Source organism: Amborella trichopoda, chromosome 8 (genome assembly GCF_054954075.1).
Source record: "Amborella trichopoda isolate Santa Cruz 75 chromosome 8, AtrichopodaSantaCruz75HAP2 v2.0, whole genome shotgun sequence".
Lineage (NCBI taxonomy): Eukaryota > Viridiplantae > Streptophyta > Magnoliopsida > Amborellales > Amborellaceae > Amborella > Amborella trichopoda.
The window spans coordinates 27,577,778-27,599,194 of NC_142343.1; the positions used below are offsets into that span (position 1 = coordinate 27,577,778).

Genomic DNA, 21,417 nt, shown 5'->3' on the forward strand with positions numbered 1-21,417 from the left:
TTAATCTAAAAGGTAAAATCGTTTCTTAAAAATACTTTTGGAATGATTTTCACCCGTAGAGTAGATGGGCAATATGCTGCACTGACATGTAGAATCTTTTTATTAGGAAGATAATTGCCTTAATAGATCGAAACATATTCTAATAAAAAAAATGAGCGATTGTATATAATAAGATCATTTACTTTTTGATATAGGACGCCATAATTACTTACAACCATCCGATGTGAAATTTGATTGATTGGCTGTATTACAAAGTTCGAAAGAATTTATTTTAAACTTTAAACTTGGTCAATGAAATAAATGCAGCCACACAATTTCACATCTAATGGTTAAGAGTAATTTGCAACCACTTTGTAACCTCATTATATACTTCCCAAAAAAAAAAAAAAAAAAAAAAAAAAAAAAAAGGGCCTTCCTCTTTTGCAAACATGGCCTCAACGTAGTTAGGGTGGGAAGGAGAAAACAAAATGAGAATTTACGCAGTAAAGGTGGGGCGACCTTTCCCCTGACACCATCCGTCCCACCCAAAATTTAAAACCCCGAAAACTTCGTCTAGTCATTTTAGTTGCGGACCGGCCTCTCTCCTCTTCTTTCTTGATTTTACTTTATGCGATCTCTCCTCCTCATTTGCCGTTCTGCTCCCGTCCCACCCCCCTTCCCCCCTCCCTCTCTCTCTTTCTATATTTTCTCCCTCCCTCTCCTTTCTCGCTCTTCTACCTTATCATCTGTTCAAAAGCAAATCAATAGAGCATCAAACTGCAGCGCAACCATAAACGAAGAGGAGAGAGAGAGGGTCGGATTAGAGTCTAGAGATTTCCATTTCCCCCCCTTCTACCACCCCTGATCTACCTGAAATCTCCGGCGGTTTGTCGCCGGTTTGTAGGAAATCACGATCCAGATCTCTTTCTCATCGCTGAATTTGGGACTAGGGTATGAAAATTAGTTGTGGAGATTCAGAAGGATTGTCAACAACTTAACAGAAGCACGATCTGCGTAAATATTTGAGACATATCCTAGATTTAGGGTTTGAATATGGAGGCCATGGAGGAGCTTACGCAGCTTTCAGATTCGATGTTGCAGGCTGCTGCCCTGCTTGCAGACGAGGATGTTGATGAACCCTCGAGGCGAACCTCCACCTTCCTCAATGTTGTGGCTCTTGGCAATGTTGTAAGTCAACATTTGTTCACCTCAATTCCTCTCCTCCCTCTCTCTCCCTCTCCATCCCTTGCTCCCTCAATTTTTTCCCTTTATCCCTATCTTTTTATTTGACTGTAGATTTGAGCTCACTATGTCTCTCTATGATCCTCACTTCGTTTCCATGTATAAATTGGTTAGGGATTTCTGCTGATGATGCTCTCGTGTCATTTGGCATTTCTAGATTGTGATTTTTCCTGAATTTGATCATATTTTCTATGGAGAATGGGGTTACCTATCTAAAATAAACCATGGAGAATTGTCTTATGCTTGCTTAAAGATGTTCAGGTTGCTGATCTTTTTTTTTTATTAGATCTTCATATAGAATTTATCAATATTTCTGAACATAATTGGGGCCTTTATTCAGTATAATATGGATCCCAAAGTAGTTAGCATGTCGTTGTACACGGTACCAGTGGATGGACAAACATGGTGACATGGTTTACCAGATTCATTTGTATCTGTGTCCTCTCCCCCACTCTCTCATAAGTTCGTGTCTTCCTTTTACTTGTCCATATCTTCTTTACTGAGTTTCAAATGTTGATTGATTTCTATGAAAAGGTTTTAGTGGATTCGTATATGTGGATAGAAATCCATTACTTTGAAGCAAATCAGACAGCTGGACCAGTCAGATCCAGAGGCACAAGGGAATTAGACAATTCTGCACATAGAAGAGCACTGCAAATGATTTGGCTAGGTCAAAGCATCATATCGCTTGCATATGCTTTGAATGGAAAATGCTCATAAATTAGATTCTGTAGCTCGTGTTGATTGCTTGGATTTAGGGCCATTGATTTTATTATGGTGGATTGTAAGAATTTTATGTAATGGAAATATGAGGCCTTCTCTGCTATGTATTATAAAAAGAATGTGGGTTTTTACCTCTCTGTTAAACTTGTACTCATTTGATAATTTCTTGCTAGGGAGCGGGCAAGTCGGCTGTATTAAATAGCTTAATTGGGCATCCTGTACTGGTAAGCTTCTTTCCACATTGGCTGTTACTTGTTGATTATTTATTGTTTTCATAAAAGGGCTTTGAATAAGGCATGTTTGCTCTTCTGTCATTAATAACCCAAATCTTATATGCAGCCCACGGGAGAAAATGGTGCCACAAGGGCTCCTATCTGCATTGACTTACAAAGAGATAGTTCTCTGAGCAGCAAAGTGCTTGTTTTGCAACTTAATGATAAATCACAGCAGGTTTCTGCAAGTAAGCCATTCCCTTCCCTATCTGATTTGTTCTTTCTGTCTCTGTGGCAATTCTGGCATTTGTATTGCCCCATTGACACAATTTCCTGGCAAGTAGCCCAAAGAGTGATTGATTTGTTCCATAGAGAACCAAGTATTAGTCACAATGAAATTAAAGAGGTTTTACCGCACAATGTTATTTTGCACATGATAGATAAATTCTCATGCAGGTGCCCTCCGCCACTCTCTTCAGGATAGACTGAGTAAAGGTGCTGCCGTTCACGGCTCAGGAAAGACTCGTGCAGATGAAATAGCGTTGAAGCTGCGGACAAGTACAGGTCGGTACTCTTTTTCATGATTGTTTAATGTTAATTTTAGCCAAAGATTAATGTGCCTTCATGTTATGAACTTAAATTATGTGAGAGGTCCCTATGGATGTTTCTGACATGATAACGTTTTTTTGTCATATTTGTATTTTCAAATTTGAAATTTGCATGTGTAACGATCTACTTAGTTACAGTTTCTAATGAGTGCATGTGGTCTCGTACTCAATGCAATGGTTGAACACTGTCATCTTCATCTGGGATAGGTGCGACTATGTGTAAAAGAGAGCTTTTCTATGGATGTCTTGCATGTTTGTTCCTATTGATCTCAACCCAAAGGATCAAGGTTTCAAAATATGCTAGGCGGCCTGCCTGGCGCCCAGTGCCTAGGCGGGCGCCCTGTGGTGCAATAAGTTTAGAGATTGAGGGATTTTTTTTTTTTCCACTTGGGTTAAAAAATAAACCCCATAACTTTTTTATACAAACTTGGGGTCAAAATGATCCCATTTGCCCTTTTGGGAGAATTTGAAAATCGAAAAACGCCTTACGGCCCTGGGCGTTGGGCGCCCACCTAGCCCGCCTGGGCGCCCGCCCAGGTACAACCGCCCGTTTAGGGCCGCCTGTGTCGAGGCGTGCGGTTTTTTTGTTCAGGCCGCCTAGGCGCCAGGCGGACCGTTTTTTGAAACCTTGCAAGGGATGCCATACGACATGGATGTGATGATTAGTTTACTTGATATATCTTAGAGCAGTGACTCCGTGCTGTTCTTATCTTTGCTTGTATCAAGTCCTCGTAGGCAGGCATTGAAATGTGCCTACATTTTTCATGCTATATTAAGTCTTTATAGTGAAGCATCATGCCTTCTTAGTTTTTCAAGGTCCTTGGTGGTTAATTTTTTGTTCTATTAATTGAATGTAAATGCAGATCAGCTTGTCTGAGGGATTATTTTTGTAAAAGAATGATATATGAGGAAAAGGAAAATCATAAGGAAAACATTGAAACATAGTTCCAATGGCTACCATTGAGAAACCATCATTGTAATTATATTATCTACACTTGGTATAGTTCTCCAAATTCTACTCATACATTCGAAATCTCTTACATCTTGGACTAGAACATTCATATGTTACAAATAACTCATGGGACTGAAGAAGCAGCATTCATAATTTTAGTAATGATATTGATTCTATAGTGCCATTGACAAAAAATAAAGAAGTACTGGTGGCCATCCGGTCTCTGCTGTATGTGCTATATGTTGAGTCCACCAAACAACTATTTTTTTTTAAAAAAAGAGAGTTATTGATTGGCCTCCCCATTTCCTCCTTCGTTGTCATGGCCTGCTCTTTAGCCTTCCTGTTTATCATCATCCTCCCCCTTGCTCGTCACTGCTAGTGATTGATGATCTTTCAACTGTAGTTTCTCTACCATGTTTGGAGAAGAACACTAGTTTCTTTTTTTTCGATTGGTAAAATATGAGCGTCTTCACTTTGTTATTCTCTTTCTCCGATTCTTTTCTTTTTCTGATAAGGTACATCATCACGATTGTCGTGTCAGCCCTTGGCACAACTTTGCCTAATGTAATGTGAAACTTGCTCATGAGATGCTTTCAACACACTCACCTCCTAGGAAGATATAGAAAATTATAAATGAGGAACTATTTAAAATAAAACTGCAAATTGCTTTTCCAAAGATGGATACTCTAATTAATATAGCTTAGTTTGATCAACTTCTTTTGCTCTGGCCTTGTCCACTTGAACATGCTCAAATTTGTTGGCACCATTCTTTGAATCCTACACCTGTGCCACATTTGTTTTGCATCCTGTACTGTTCCATTTTTTAGTTTGTAATAGATAAAGCAAAAGCCTGTAACTTTTAGAAGTCTCTATCAATTTTGGGCTACCATATGGATTCATGTAAGTCTTATACGTATCATAGAGACTGATGAAAATAAAAGATTCAAAAGAAAACTAAGCATAGAGTAGTTCGGTTTGAGGAGGTTTCCTAGTTGTAATACAGAAGAACATGGGATTGGCGTAGTATGTCAGTATTCTCTGTTTACAGTGAGATACCATTTTTGCTGTCTTATTGAAACTTGGATGTTCTAGTAGGTCTCAAATTTTGTAAGTTGTGGTAGCTTCCATGAAACTTTGTTCACCTAGCCATGCTTCAATAAAATGGGGTTAAAATGCATGTTTAAGTAAGTACATTACTGTGTGAAGTGTTTCATGAACATAAAGTCCTGGTTTCCAACTTCGATTGATCATTGTGTCATTGTCTAGTATTTCATTGAATGAGATATATGTACAATTCATGCTTCATTGTTGTTCCTATGGCTTCTCAAAAAATTGAAATCTGGCACGGGATATAATAATTATAGTTCTGGTTTTGTAAGTTTTAGGTTATCATGCTTTTTCAAGAAAAATGTCTCGTTCGTGTTAGAGGCACTCTGACATTTAATGCAGTTTTATTAAGATTGGACCGGACCGGCCCGGCCAGTTTGGACTAGAAACCAGTAAATTGGAGCCCTTTCTATTTAGTCAGGGGCTCAGGGGCCTGGAATTGAATGTCCATCAATCTGGTATCAAACTAGAGAATATCTGGTTCGATGCCTGGATTGGCTGGTTCGATTGGTCTAGATTGAACTGGCCGCCTCGACAAGTTTTTCTGTTTTTGGGTTATTTTGATGATTTTTTGGGATTTGTTTTTTGTCATTTTGAAATCTTTTATGGCCATTTTTGTCACTTTCAGCATTTGGGAGTTTTTTGTTTTTTGGGTAATTGTATTTGGGAGGGTTTTGAGGTTCAAAAAGTTGCTTTGGTGACTTTAGCTCCCTCTATCTCAAAACCCCCCCACTCCAGAGGAAAGGGAGAGGAGGGGAAAAAAAGAAGGGGGCGAAATTTTAACAACTTCAGAAGGGGATTCTGGCCATCAATCCACCCTATTCCAACCCCCAAGCAAGCTCATTATACTTTTTTTGTTTGTTAAGCTTTATATTTAGAAAATTAGAAAAAAATGGACTTTTAGGGTTTTGGCAAAAACGTTTGCTTTTTTTCGACAAATCAATGCAAGAGATTGTATCTTGTATTCAATTTAATTTTTGTTTTTTTTTGGGTCCTTGGGGGCATTGTTTTGAGTCTAATTTTTGCATGTGCCCTCTCTTGGGCCAGGCGAACATGTTCTTGAAAACAATTCCTAAAAAAGAACACAGAAAATTACTTTTTTTTTGAGGAGAGAGAAAATTTAGTGAATATAAGCTAAATATATGGGAAACAAAAAATAGTGTTAGATTGAGGCATTTGAGAGATTTGTTTGATCCCAAATTTTATAGATTGCTTTCATCATTACCATGTGAAGAATATGAAAAAAAAGAAGAAGCTGACTTTGAATCTTTGAATCCTCTGCATCTCGGATTTGACCATTCAAGAAAAATGGACATGGTGTGTTTGAGAATTCCTTTTTCTGGCTCAGTTCCTAGGATGAGTGAGAATTCCTTTTTCTGGCTCAGTTCCTAGGATGAGTGCGGGCTGTCCATTTAATGCACAACCTGATCAAATTGAAGAAGTGGAATTGATTTGTTTCTTTTCGAATTTGTTCATCTGGTGACAATAATGCCAATTACGGTTTTTGGGGCCAATCAAATGGGCATCCTACTTCCATTATGTTTAGAAAACAACAATTTTTAGGATGTAAATTCAATATATATCTATATATATATATATATATATATATATATATATATATATATATATATATATATATATATATATATATATATATTTAAGATCATTATGGGGATGACGAGAATCCATTTACAGAATTTGGGGTTAATCAAATGCCCATAACGTGGTTTTTTGAGTAGTAGTGTCATTATATTACTATGAAACTGTTTCATTAATTATATAGATGGTAGATATACGTGCACTTTGTGAAATCTCTAATTTCCACTAATGCCTTTTTTTTTTTTTTTTGCGTTTTTTTTTGAGAGGTTCTAGTGCTATACTTGGTCAGTTGAGCACATCTAACAAAGAAAAAAAAAAAAAGCACTCAAGAAAAAAGTACCTGCATTCTATTTTGACTATCGTTACTAGAGCATTTTTTTTCTTCTTTTGGTTAGTTTATTGGTTAATCCAAGTTGTGAACTTATGTTGAAGTCACAATTTGAGGAATTTGCCAATAAAAATTGAAATAATTTGAGGAAGTTATTTGCTAAAGAAAAGGAGCTTCATGTTATTAAATGTATTCCATGGATAACTTTTGACTGGGCAGAGGAAAGTTTTTGTGGGTGTGTTGCCTAAATTTGGATGTTGTGTATGTGCTTAGAAACGGGCATGAGGGAGTTGTGTTTATCTTTTGGTTTAAAATATTAATCTTTTTCTTCCTGTGGAAATAATTTGTTACCTATGAGGTATGGGTAAATTGTAGTTTTTGATTTAGATTTTTGACTTCTATTGGTAACTTGTTCTATTTTCCGTTGGTTGTGCTGTTGTAATGCAATGAACTTTTTTGCGTGGAAATATACTTTAATTTAACTAATTAGGTTTTCTTTTGCAGCTCCTCCGCTGAAGTTGATTGATTTGCCTGGATTGGACCAGCGCGTTATGGATGATTCAATGGTCAGTTAGTTTTTGTACCTTGATTATAGATGTCATTTTTGTGATGACATGTTGATGCTTTTATTACGTTTTATCTTTTAATGTTTTGCAACAGTTAGAATCTTCACGTGGGCATGATTGGTTTTTAGTCAACTTGTTAAGATAGCCTTAACTTGGCAGAGTCACAATAAAGAAGATATCTATTTATATACGGAAAGAATTTATTTAAGGGTGAGGCCCTAAACAATCAAATTAAAGCATACCTCAAAAATCCACTAGAAGAGGTTGTTTCAATGCCCAAAAATCCTCAAATTGGTCATCTCGACCTCAAGATGAATGGACATGAGAAAAACTGGATTTCAAGTTTTGGAAATAGTGCATCTTGTAATGTATTTTCTAGACTATCAATTTATAAAATTTTCAAGTATTCATAGATCTGCTCGATCTACACCATTTTTGAAGCTTTAAATTTATAATTAGAGATGAAAATGAATTTTCATGCCATCACAAAGGTTTTCAGTACTGAAACAACATCTTTCGATATTATTTGAAGGTGTGCCTTACTTTGGCTGTTTAAGACCTCAGCCTTATACAAACCACACCCTGTAGATAAACCCTGTCTAGTATCTTATCTTTAAAACTTCATAACAGTTCTGAGAATAAGAATCTCAGCAGTAATTAATGTATGTTAATGTGTCCGCAATCTATAGGTGATAAAATAGCTTTCAACATAATTTTGAGAGATCCGTGGATTTTTGGAGAAAGCTGTGTCTTGCTTCGAGGAAAAAAATTGATTGAACCAGATTTTGAAGCTTAGATATGTCCTTGGAATCCGGGAAACATGTTCGTGATTATGAAAATCTGTTGGCTTCTAGTGTTATCATGGACATTCACAAATGAACTTGTATTTCTAGACTTCGATGAGGTACATTGTTGATAAAAGAAAAGCCAGACTTCAGTGAAATTACTCATGGGCTTACTGGAGTTTTGGCTGAATTCATAACTTGCATGACATCTACAATGTTCCACGTCGGTTATCTTGAGTTTACTCTTGACCTATGAGTCTTGGCTCCTTTTTTTAATATTCTCGGTGTTGAATATACATGCCTACTGTGATAAGTGCTTGAGATCTTATGTACTAGCTGAAAACATGTGAAATTGTTTGTTGTTGCAGACTAATAATATTTTTTGTTTCTTTTGCCTTTTTTAAAATTTTGCAGATCAGTGATTATGTGGACCGTAATGATGCTATCTTGCTTGTTATAGTGCCTGCTGCCCAGACTCCAGAGATATCTTCCTTGCGGGCACTTAAACTGGCCTTGGAGTTTGATCCAGATGGTAAATACTTTGACCTGATAGTCAATTGTGTGTACATTTTCTATTTCTTTGAACTGCAAATGCTTCTTGTGAGCCATGCATTGGTCCTATCATGTTTTCTATTATTATTGTTTTTTCACTTCACTTGGCATTCCTTTTATTGCATCACTTGCAGGGACAAGAACCATTGGTATTATTAGCAAAATAGATCAAGCAGCTACAGACCAGAAAACTCTTGCTGCGGTTCAGGCTCTTCTTGTGAATCAGGGACCACGGAATACAAATGATATTCCCTGGGCTGCTTTGATTGGGCAATCTGTATCCATTGCATCAGCACAATCGGGATCTGTGGGTTCTGAAAGTTCTTTAGAAACTGCTTGGCGAGCGGAGAGCGAGAGCCTAAAATCCATACTACCTGGAGCTCCACAGAACAAGCTTGGTAGAGTGGCTCTGGTGGAGACACTTGCCCGTCAGATTCGCAAAAGGATGAAAGTAAGGCTCCCAAGCCTTCTGTCAGGGTAAGTTCAGAAGTCTTCTTATGCTGATGAGGGTTGCCAGTAATCTGAGATGCTTACTGTGGTAGTTTGGAAGTCTTCTTTGAAAGAATATAATATATTCTTTTAGCTTGAAGGCTACTGGTAGGAGAGATGTATAGGAATCTGTTGTTCTGTTTTTAATTAATATAATAGTTGAATTTATTATTCCTACAACTATTTGTAGGCTGCAAGGGAGGTCACAATTGGTTGAGGATGAGTTGGTGAGGCTTGGTGAACAAATGGTCCATAGCGCAGAAGGAACGAGGGCTATTGCTTTGGAGCTCTGTCGTGAGTTCGAAGATAAATTTCTACAGCATATTTCCTCAGGCGAGGTGGGTATTTCATTCCTTCTATGATGTGTTTTCTCTTCTAAACCCTTCTAGTTAAGATATAAGAAATTAATAGAACTCTACTACCCCTTCCAACCCTCTGGCCCCAGATCCAAATTTCACCAGTGCTGAATCGGCTCTGGCATTCCTCTCCTACAACAACAACAATGCACCAACCCCACCCTCCCACTCCCTGGTGGGCCTCGTCTTCCTTCAAGAAATCCTAGGTCCTCAGCCACTCCCTGAAATTCTCCCTCGATGTTCAAGCCATCTCAGCGAAGCTCGATCTCCCACCTTGTCCCAAAACTTTTCCATCTTGGGTCAGACCGTGTGCTTGGGACCTTCTTCCGGCCCAAAGTGCCTCAAGAGTAATTTGGGTGGTTTGGGATCCCACTGTTTTCACGAATATTTCATCGTGTATTTGGACTTTTTGGGTTTCCTGTCATCCTCCAATGGATTTTCAATAGTTTTGAGCGGATGTTTACTGCTGCGGTATATGATCCTAATAGACTGAACCTCAAAGAGCTGTTTGATCAGAGATGGAGCAGATTTAGTTTTTTGCTCCATCCTCTGGTGAATCATTGACATTTTCAACGTCACCAGATGGTCTTTCTAGAAGGATAAGGGAGGCCAGAAAACAGCAAGCTTGTGGATTTCTCTTACTTCGTTTTTAGGCAAAAGCTTATAGACATCCCCCTCAATGTTGTGTCTTTTACTTGGCCCATTCATTCAAACACAGCCCCATCCTTACCAACTGATTCCTTGTTTTCCCCAAGTAGGAGGAACAATTCTCAGGGTCCCACTCTATTACTCTCCCCAAACCCAACTCGGACCTCATCCACATCCTTCTCAAGACACAACCTGCCTTAGGTGGTCCTAGACTTTTTAGGTTTGAACTAATGTAGCATGAAGAAGTTGAATTACTTGGACTGTTCCCCCATTGGTGGTTCGGGTTTGGAGCCCTCAGGTAGGGTGGATTCTGCCTGTGCTTGAAAATGCAACTTCTCAAGTATAACCTCAAGCAGTGTGTAATCAAGTAATTTGGTCATCTAGGATAAATAAAAGCCACCTTACTGGCTGAACTTGCATATGTTGACCTAACCAAAGAGTCCAGAGACTTGACCGAGGCTGAGCGAGGAGATTTGAGGCAAAAATCTGAGTTCCAAAGAATCTTTAAACAAGAGGATTTTCCTGTCCGCGGCTAATGCTGTTGGGGACACACTTACCAAAGGTGTCTTAAGAGTAAACCACAGTATCTGGAGAGCCTCTTCCTCAGGAGTCTTTCACAGCTCCAAATTTTTGTAATTACTAACAATTTTGTAGTTAACCGATTCTCAAAAAAAAAAAAAAATTTGTTTGGTGCCCACAACACACAGCAAGTGTGAAAGTTTACCCATATCAAGACAAAGTTACTTCGTTTAAGAAAGTACTCTGTGCATGACTTGATTTGTTGAGGCTTGTCCGTAAATTGTAATTTATCAAACTGATGGTTTTTTCTTTTCTCTTGTCCATGACCGAAGAGATGAATTAAAAAGCTGTGGGAATTTGAAATTACTTTTTTGCCAAGTCTTCATGATGGCTGATGAGTTATTATAATCTTAGTTTACTCGATTTGATGCACGGGGTCACTAAAATATTTAGGGCATGTTTGCTACGCATGAAAAGACTTTCATGAAAGTATATTCACGTGAAAAAACTCCCTCATGTGATTAGGTGTGGGAATTTTTTCACACCAATTGGTCACAGCGTACTTTTTCACACCAATTGGTAGCTAATAATATGAAAAAACTCCCACACCTAATCACGTATGGGAATTTTTTCACGTGAAAATACTTCCACGAACGTATTTTCACACGTACCGCGCATGCTCTAATAATGAAGATCAAAGTATTCAGAATTACATCCACTTAGCAAGATGGAAAGAACTACGTGGCATGGGCACATTCCTCCACAATTGCTCTTTGGACATTCACTTGAGCAAAACAATGTTAAAAAATCATAAAAGGAAAAAGCAAAATTCACGTTGAATAAAGCTCTGAAACAAACATTACTTGTATTCTACAACTGACACCTAATCTGATAGCAGGATCACTGCTGTAAGAAACTAGTTGAGGGAATATCTGGAAGATACTTCCTTATGCAAATATAGGTGTAGAGATGCTGGAACTCGGACATGTGAGCAAAGTCCAAAAATTCCAATTATATTGGGTCTGTAAAAAACACTCCTGGGAGTTGGCATTTCTGCTTTGCACCAGTGTTACTGTGTATCAGCCAGATTGCTTGTTCATCTGCCCAGGTGTTGGATTTAACATGTAGCAAGTGGGAGAAATCTTTATTTCACTCGAAGAAATAAAGAATCCAATAGTTGTTGCTGGAGTCTCTGTTAATGAGAAAAAGTCATTAGAAATAGTGTGAAAGAATAAATAGCTCAAGTATGGTTTCTGCTGACAAGGGGGGATGAACGGAGTTCTAGCCTCGGATTTGAAAGCAAATAGGAAGGCCACGTCACACAATTTCGAGGAGTAGCCCAGCTTATGATAGATCGAAAGGTATCTCAAGTGCTTTTTCATCCAAAGGGCTAGGAAAAAGTGGTGGCCAATGTTGTCGGCATCAACATTCACAGGAGGGCTAGAGAAAACCTCAAGCTTTACTGACAAGGAAATGTTCTCCTGGTTGTATCTGGTAGAGCCATTCTTGCATCTGCTTCCGAGAAGTAGACATTAAAGTCATTGTGGGTAAAGCATTAAAGAAGCAGGTGTATATGATCTTCTGTGCTTGTGGTTATAATGGACTTGTTTTCTGTGCATTTGGCTGCTTGGGGTGATTAGGAAGGTGCCTTCACTTTCTGTTCTTTCAAATGGTCAAGGAGCAGAACTGCAGAATCACAGGGAGACAAAATTTATTCAAAAATGGTATTCCGTTTCTTTATGTTGGTTATCATTCATTCTCTATGTTGGAGTTTGCACTGCAGATTGGGATTGTGCAAAGTAGCATGAGGTGTTGATCCACACCCTGTTCTACACGATCAAGTTTGACATAACTTGATTTCTATATTCATACCTGTTTAGGATTCCATTTGTGATGGCCTTTAGCGGTGTTCATAATTTTATATATGCAAATGGAGCCTATCGGGAAATATGCTTGTTTTGATTGCACTTAAATTAAGGTGCTTTGTTTGTCAGCCTGCGGCAGAATTTCTTGCATCCTAATATTTGCCTGTAAATTTCTTCGATGTTACTTTTCTTTTTTCTACTAACATGACATAGTCTAGCTTTCTTAATTTTCATTTGACCGATGTAGGTGGTTAAGTGTGATAGCTCCATGAGTGGCTATAAGTCTTACCATATACTTCTAGACGATGAATTCCGCACATTGTTCATAGACACTCATTCTGAAGTTTCTTATGCATGGTATAGTTATGGAGGCTGTGCACAATTAATTAGACTATTGCTCATGTGAAAGAATTTAGGGAATATGGGGATGAATTATAGTCATATATGTTGTTTTTGTCGTAATTTGTATTTCTAATTCTGTTATTATGGATGTCTTTCATAGGGTGGAGGATGGAAGGTGGTGGCGAGTTTCGAAGGGAACTTTCCTAACAGGATTAAGCAACTTCCTTTAGACAGACACTTCGATATCAGCAATGTCAAAAGGGTATTCACTAGTTCCATGTGTTCTTTGCTCTCTTAGTACTGTAACTTTTTGTGGTTGGTGTTGACTTATTGTCTTACTTCATATTATTCTAGATTGTATTGGAAGCAGATGGTTATCAACCATACTTGATTTCTCCTGAGAAGGGATTGAGATCGTTAATAAAAGTGGTCCTTGAATTGGCAAAAGAACCTTCAAGACTTTGTGTGGATGAGGTAAGAGCATTATTATGTGATGGAAAATTGGGAAGATCTTGCTTTCTTTCAATACAGTGATGCAGAACATTTGTGCATGTTAAATTGGCAAAACTTAGATGAGATGTTTTTGCAATTGGTTTTACATCCATCATTTTTTCTTTTCTCATGAAGCAATACACCTGAGTTTGGGAATGTTAATATGTGTGAAACCCTACTGAAAATATCTTTTTGGCTGATTTGGCATCACCATTCTTTTCATTGCATACTGTTTTGCATGCACGATTAATTTTAATTGTCCCTGTTCTCTCCGTGCTCATTTATGTAGAGGAAAGCTGCTCTTGCAATGGGACAATGGTCCTTATTTAATAATCTAAAGTTTTTTGGCTCATTCCAATCCTCTTTTGCTCTCTGATGATTTTAAAATTGTCTATTTTTTAGTCCTCTCTCTGTAATAAATCACTTTTGGTTTATAGTGTATGAATAGCCTGGTGCCATTTGACCTTATGCCCCTATTTAATACTGGTTCAAGTTGCAGCTTGTTGTAACCTCATTTTTTCTTTTCAAATGACAGTTAATCATTTATAAGCTTAAATGCTTCTGGTTATTTTGGATGAATTATTGCTTCTGTATTGCTGAATTTATCAAACATTTCTATAATAACTGGGATGTTTTTTGAAATTTGAATAATTAATGCATGCAATGAAGAAGCATATTTTTCTTTGATTTTATTTTCCCTTTGTAACTTCTAATATTTCAAGCTCTCTCATATGAGTTACGTGAGCTGCTAATTGCTGCTTGATGTTATGCTTGCCTTCATGTTATAGTAAACATAGTGTTTGACAATGAATACATCTATTTCATGTCTTGCTTGATGTTGAAACATTCCATTGTCACCAGTCCGTCTCCCTCGGATACACTTACATTCTATGTTTCATTTTATGGGAGTGTCTATGCTGTTTGAAAGACTCCCATTTACATCATCATTATCATCATCATCATCTGAGCCTTATCACAACTAGTTGGGGTTAGCTACATGAACCTATTTTGCCATTCTGTTCTATCAAGGGCCATACCCTCAGTCAGACCATAGGTCACTATATCTCTTCTTACTATTTCCATATATATATCCTTTTGGGCCTTCCCCTTACCCTTTTAGAGACTTCCACTTGAACCAAATTGACCCTTTGAGCCGGTGTTGTTCTAGCTCAACGCTATACATGATCAGACCACCTAAGTCTACTTTCCCACATCTTATATCACCTATAGGAGCCAACCTGTAAGTTCCCTCAGATGTATTCATTCTGAATTCCATCCTTTCTTATCCTACCACTCATCCATCTCAACATCCTCTTCTCAGCTACTCATGCTATGAATATGTTGTTTCTTGATGCCCAACATTCCATCCCATAAAACATGGTTAGTCTTATAGCTGTCCTATAGAACAGCCGTCCTATAAAGACTCCCATTAACACATTGAAACTAATATTTGTGGATATCTCTGCTTTTCTATTCTGATGTGTTTGAATGTTAAACTGGTTATGGAAATAGGTGCATCGTGTTTTGATAGATATTGTTTCTTCTGCTGCATCGGCAACACCAGGTCTTGGTAGATATCCTCCCTTTAAGCGAGAGGTAACCATGTCATTTAGTAGGATTTGTTTATGTCAAATCTGTAGAAGGATGCAGAAATTTGTTTGTTCTAAAAATTTGTAATTATTATATTTGTGGGAAGGTTGTTGCCATTGCATCTGCCGCCTTAGATGGTTTTCGAAATGAGGCAAAGAAGATGGTTGTTGCTCTAGTTGATATGGAGCGTGCTTTTGTTCCACCTCAACATTTCATCCGTCTGGTACAAAGGAGGTATGTTTGGTTTGAACTGATGCTCATTAGTAATTTGTATCTGTGGACAAATGCCAATATTTATGTGCTGATTTGACTGCTTTGAGAACACTCACTGTTTCTTTCTCTAGGTTTTGTTTTCCTGTAAAGTGAAACATTTGTTATTTTTCCAGCAAAACGACATTAAAAGAATAAATACTGAGTGATTTGTTTGCTGGGAGCAGTTAAAAGCCTGCTCTAGGAGCATGCTGCCTTGTAAAGATCTGGATATTAATGTAAATGTTGTGGGATCAGTAATTATAACCTGATTAGGGTTTCAATGATTTCCGTAAACTTTCCTCTGTCTAATCTATGATATTATAGTTTCCATTTTTGAAATAATGTGACTTTGAAATCTTTATCTTGAACAATTTAATGGTCTCATGAGCAAGTGAAGTTATCTGCCCCCACTTATAGACCTGCTAGGGCACAGTGTTCTGCTCCTAGACATATTCAGTCCTCTAGTTGGCATGGCTTTTGGAGCGTCCAAAGTATGAAACACTACAATGATGTTATTTATGAAAAATAACCTTATGGAAATGTAAAAGGAAGAAACATGTTAAAAAAATATAATCCCTTGACTGAGGAAATGAAACTTGGAAGAATTAAACTATGAGTACCCAACTAGACTGGTACTCATAGTTTAATTCCATTACTGAAATTTATTTTTTCAATTTGCATAGTTTTAATTGTAGAAAACTTAGTAACTCTTACATTGCTGGCAACCAGTAGAAGAAATCTATTTGTGGGGCCCAAACGATCTTGCATGACTCCTCTGGAGGCAACTGGATGTATTTATGTTTCTCTTGCATGTCCATGTATTCATATGTCACTAGAGGCAACTGGATGTAGATGACTATTCTTTTATTGCAACGATAACTGTCAATATTTTCCAAAGAAAACTAGAAAAAAGGGGGAAAAAATGTAGAAAACTTTACTTTTCGTGGGGTATGAAAATTCTCTATATTCCTTATCTGGTTCCTATCATGTCTGACACATGTTAGACATCTGCCACTGCACACATGTGCATTTCAACACATTTAGAAGCTATTTAAGGATTGTTAGCATTGCGCTGTTGGTTGGTGGACGGCCAGCCATGCAGAGATTACCTACATGGTTGATCTGAAATCTGGATGCTTGTATCTAATGGGATCATAGGTAATTATTTATATGTAGAGATTTCAGGTATTTGTACTCTTGTCACTTTCACGGTGATGTGATTATTTAGATAACTTTGCTTATCATCATGTGGGTTTGAAAGGGTCTGAACTAATTTGTTTGTTGAAATTATCTGAAGCACGGGTCCTGTTTGAGTATGACTGCATTGGAGAATGTGTGCATATCAGTTGGCAGACTTATCCTTGTGCAGGACCTTGTTTTTGGAACTTCTTAAATCTAGATCTTTTTGTATAAACTTGATCCTCCTGGGCACTATAATTTGTTTCCATCATCTGGGTTGTTTCTTGTTCTAACTTGATTCTTCATTCTGCTTGCGTTTATTGGTGTTAAATATCTATGACTTATGCTGGAAGAACCTTATATTCGTGCTCTGTTTTTTTTTTTAATTAAACAATGCTTGTATATGGGGTTTATCTTGGTCTCTCTGTTATCGGTACCATATTTGAGTCTTACAATTCTTTGTCATTGTGGCAATTTATGTTGTGTTTTTCTCTCTTACCATCTCAAACACACACACATGCATGCACATCGGTGCACATATACAAATATATATGCATCAGGTATCTGTGTTTGACAACCTGGGTACGTGTTAGAGATTCATTGTTCTGTATGTTTGCTTGCAATGCCAATTGGATTGCTGTAGTTGTTAGCTTACGAACATGGTCTTGTGATCATTTCCTTTTCTTTTTGTCTCTTCAAATTTATATTTTTGCATTTCAGTGCCCCCCCCTCCTCTCTCAACGTGCATTCACGCATGTGTAGATGGTGTGAATTATGTATAAGCTAAATTGAGAGCAGATAGATAGCATCTTTTGCACTTCAAAATATGGACCTTCTCTTTGAATATCATTCTTCTTCAAGGAAGATTACTGTCTTTATGTTAATGATGTTACCAGAATGGATAGGCAGCGACGAGAGGAAGAGCTGAAAAATCGATCATCCAAGAAGGGGATTGAGGCAGAACAAGTCGTTCTAAACAGGGTCAGGCTTGTTCATTCAATGAATCTGTAATCTTATTTGTCCATGATGTTAAATGTAGTTATGGTATTGCTCCATGAATTTGACTCGTTGCTAGATATTTCTGTTTTGTTCTATGGATGTTTTCCCTTTTGAGAACCTTTAAGTATCTCCCATTTTTACATTGTCAGGCAACAAGCCCTCAAACTGGGGCCCAGCAGATAGGTGGAAGCTTGAAATCCATGAAGGATAAATCAAATCATGCAGATAAAGATGCAAAAGAGGGATCAGCTTTGCAAACTGCTGGTTCTGATGGGGAGATAACAGCAGGTGAGCACTTACATTTTAAATGCATTCGATGACTCCTTTTTGTGTCATGATAAGTACTTTCAATTTAAATTGGTCGAGTTCAGATCAGTGTATGCCAACCTGAAAACTCAACCTAACTCAATAAGCTCCCAGATCAGGTTAACCTGTTGATTTGATCAGGTTGACACTACTGGGTCATGTTAAAATCTAAAAAATATGACCGAAAAAAGGAACATAAATACTAAGGAATATAAAAATGTAATGAAACATAAAAAAAAAAGAAAAGAAAAAATCCATCCATGATTTTATATGGAAACTATAAATTTCTGAAGGTACTAAAAAAGAAAGAAATAGATATTTGTTTTCATCGAACTTCCTTTGGAACTGCTATGAGTCTAATTCATTCTGTTTTTGTCAAAGAGAATAAAAAGACAAAAAAGAAGAAATGATTTTAGTTTTTTCTTTTTAATTTTTTTAAGGTTAACTGAAGCAAGTGTTTTCATTTCATGATTTTGAGTTGAAATGAAAATTTTGAAGAACAACAAAAAAAGGATAACAACTTACCTCGATGATTTTTGTGTTTACTTGTTAACAATCTGTTTCATTTCATAACACACATAATACTTCTTCTTTTTATATAATATCACTATTATCAAAGAGCAACAAAAAAAGACATCATTTACATTTTTGGGGAAATGGAAAATTTTCAGCAAAAAATAAGAAGAAAAATAAAATAAACCTTTATTGAAAAATAAAATAAAAACCTTGCTTTAATTAATGTGTATTACTCGACTTTTTTGGAGTTTGTCTGTTTTATTTTTTATTTTTTTTTATTTTTTATTTTTTTGATTGTAAACTTTGGAAGGTTGGATATAACAGAATTTGGGTTTTGGGTCTGGTTGCTTGAGGGCTTGATCTTTATGAGATAGACAAAATTTAAGCCACTTATGTGTCAACTGTTATCTATTAAGGAAACCGATTTGTGTGCTGCTTTTGGTCTTCTTAAACTTCATCCTTTTAGGCTAGTTTTACATTAGTTTTTGAACATTAGAGGGACACAAGAAAAGACTCTACTTAAGTTTTGTAACCTGATTAGGTCATGTACGCTTTATATGCCCCGGTTGAGTCTATTGAGTTTTAGATTGCGTTTGAAGAGATTGGGGTTGTAATGGTAACCCAACCTGGTTTGGCTTTGGGTTGGGTTGCTTGCGAGACTTAATTAGGTTTGCCAACTATGTTTCCGATCAGAGGCATCATGGGTAACTCATTCTACTGTTCTTTCACAAATAAGGAGTTATTGTTACGTCATTGGTGCTTGTCAACTGCACTTGTATGCAAGAATTGTATTTTTTAAGTCAAATTATTGTCGGTATACAGTATTCCCATGGACACATTGTGTGGGCCTTTATAGAAGTAGTTGGGCAAATACGCTATTTTAATTAAAAAAATTGCTGTTACACCCAATGTTGTAAAAAACGGATCAGTTCCCCAGATTGGGCACCCCAAAAACCCATCCGGATTGGTAAATCGGCGATCCGGATCGGGAATCGGTTGAATCGGTAGGATTAAGCTTAAAACAAAATCCAAAAAAATTATTAAAATTCATTATAAATGTTGTTTTTTAGGAATCCAATAAGAAATGGGGGTACTACATTATTAACTTTCATTTTTTTCATCAATATGCGAATATTGAGTTGTTCTTTCCCTGTATGAATTTGTGTTAACCATTAAATTTACATCACCCAAAAGAAAAATCATAGAATTATCATGGATGTAGTATATAATCATACATGGACTACAATAAAGAATGGATTAAATCGATGAAAAAATGGCCACCAAAATCTCGAATTGGCGGAAAACCCTTATCCGCTAAAAAAAAACCCAAATTATTACAACCTAACTAATTATAACCCAAAATTATTACAACCCAACTAACTATAATAGTATATATTGAAATTGAAATTGGTGGTTTACATTTTATAGTTATTTTATTATATAAATAATAACAAATCCAAACCATCTTACAATATCATCTAATTTAAAATGTATTATTGACAACTATAAGAAAAAATAATACATCACATAATTTATAATGTAAATAAATTAAAATAAATAAAATAAAAAGATTTGGTTATCAATGTGGAAATAAATGCTAAAGTGGTATGAGTTAGTGTTACTTTTCTCTCTTAAAAGATCCTCTAAACTAATGTTTTTTAATATTCAATGAACTAGAATTAGTATTATTTTTGTTTTTTAATATCCTATGAGCTAGTACTAATTTTTAATATCAATTAACTACTTAATTAATTATTAATCATGTAATGAAATAATCCCATGAGATAATAGCCTAATAGAGTTTTTATGTTTTATTTGGGTAGGTAAATTTAAATTTTTTTGGTGAAAGATAGGGGTGGTGAGCACCCAATTATTATTTTAAATAATTTTACCCCTTTCTTATCATATAATTTAATTACTGCCATCGGGCGTACACCGTCGGGCGTGCACCGTTGGGCACACCAAGGGCTTTTTATGTTTAAAGTTCAAACGTTATTAAAATCCCACGTGTTACGGTGTTAGTAAAAAGCAAAGGTGTATATATAAGAATTGTCCCACATCGAAGAGATGTGGGATGAAGAAGCCCCATAAAACAAGCAACCCGATTGTTTGTGTTAGCTGATTATGGGAAGAGGGCCACTTGTAAGTGGGTTGGTGTATGGGAATTGGAGCATGCTGATGTATAAGCAGGTGGGGGCCATGTAATTCAAATTTTTGATAGAAAAACTGAAAAATTAAAAAAAGAAAAAAAATTATTGCGTCAATCAGGGTAATCATGACATCACCGGGGGTGATTCATTGTGGTGACTTGCCATTTTACTGTAGCTGTTTCAGCCCTAGATTCGTCCGATTTTCGGTATTTCATAGGAATCGTCACGGGGTGGCCGATTCCCTTGTCGACCCGGGTGATTCTGGGTCGACTCGCCGTTTTTTAAACCCCTGGTACACCTACATAGTAAGTTGATCATAAGCTAAGATAGGCTCAATAAATATTACTAAAGAATGAACCTAGTGGTCTTCTACGGCTTGCATCAACTGTCATGTCTGTTTGCTCAGGAACCTATTATGCCATTTTGAATAAATATAAATCAGGGGTATATTCCCAGAGGTAATATCTTTAAAGAATCTAGACAAGCTTTTGCTGTACTGACTCAGAGCTCCAATATGGTTTCTTGAAAATTACTGTTGTTTTGAGCCCATGAGGCTCTGAGAGTGAATTTGTTTCCTCTTGGGTACGATATATACGATCTTGTGTGTGTATGAATTATTGCTACTTTGGTCCACTAATCAGGGATAATTTCTCAAGTGTGGTAATTGTGAACTAACTGAGCATCAATCAAGGCTCTCTTTTGCATAGTTTGACTTCGTTTTTTTTTTTGAACATGGCATAGTTGGACTTTTACTATTTATCAACATTATTTGTGTTAGTCAAGTGAAAAGTTGTGTGAAATTTCACTTTTCCCATGTGAGACATGATCTATTGAATCTTGACTTGGCTGATTTAAATTGTAAAGTGGCTTACAGAAGACACTCGTTAACGTCTATTGATCATGAAAGAGCTGTGTATCATTTCTGGCTTCCTGCAGATTACTTAACTTACTATTCTATTCCAGGATATCTGTTGAAGAAAAGTGCAAAAACTAATGGTTGGAGTAGGCGATGGTTTGTTCTGAATGGAAAAACGGGCAAGGTGATTTTAGTGCGTTGAAAC

The 21,417-nt window shown here is 36.8% G+C and overlaps 1 protein-coding gene across 1 annotated transcript in view; it reads left to right on the plus strand.

Moving 5' to 3' along the window:
- The first annotated feature begins 715 nt into the window (after positions 1 to 715).
- LOC18433102 (dynamin-2A) overlaps positions 716 to 21,417 on the plus strand; it is a 33,319-nt gene continuing 12,617 nt past the window's right edge. The window contains exons 1-15 of the mRNA XM_006843198.4: positions 716 to 1,167; positions 2,118 to 2,168; positions 2,284 to 2,404; positions 2,613 to 2,720; positions 7,255 to 7,316; positions 8,516 to 8,633; positions 8,788 to 9,130; positions 9,333 to 9,480; positions 13,033 to 13,134; positions 13,227 to 13,346; positions 14,877 to 14,960; positions 15,061 to 15,188; positions 17,282 to 17,366; positions 17,534 to 17,672; positions 21,320 to 21,396. Of these exons, the coding sequence (XP_006843261.1) occupies positions 1,033 to 1,167; positions 2,118 to 2,168; positions 2,284 to 2,404; positions 2,613 to 2,720; positions 7,255 to 7,316; positions 8,516 to 8,633; positions 8,788 to 9,130; positions 9,333 to 9,480; positions 13,033 to 13,134; positions 13,227 to 13,346; positions 14,877 to 14,960; positions 15,061 to 15,188; positions 17,282 to 17,366; positions 17,534 to 17,672; positions 21,320 to 21,396 (1,821 nt within the window). The 5' untranslated portion in view covers positions 716 to 1,032. The remainder of the gene's footprint in view (positions 1,168 to 2,117; positions 2,169 to 2,283; positions 2,405 to 2,612; positions 2,721 to 7,254; positions 7,317 to 8,515; positions 8,634 to 8,787; positions 9,131 to 9,332; positions 9,481 to 13,032; positions 13,135 to 13,226; positions 13,347 to 14,876; positions 14,961 to 15,060; positions 15,189 to 17,281; positions 17,367 to 17,533; positions 17,673 to 21,319; positions 21,397 to 21,417) is intronic.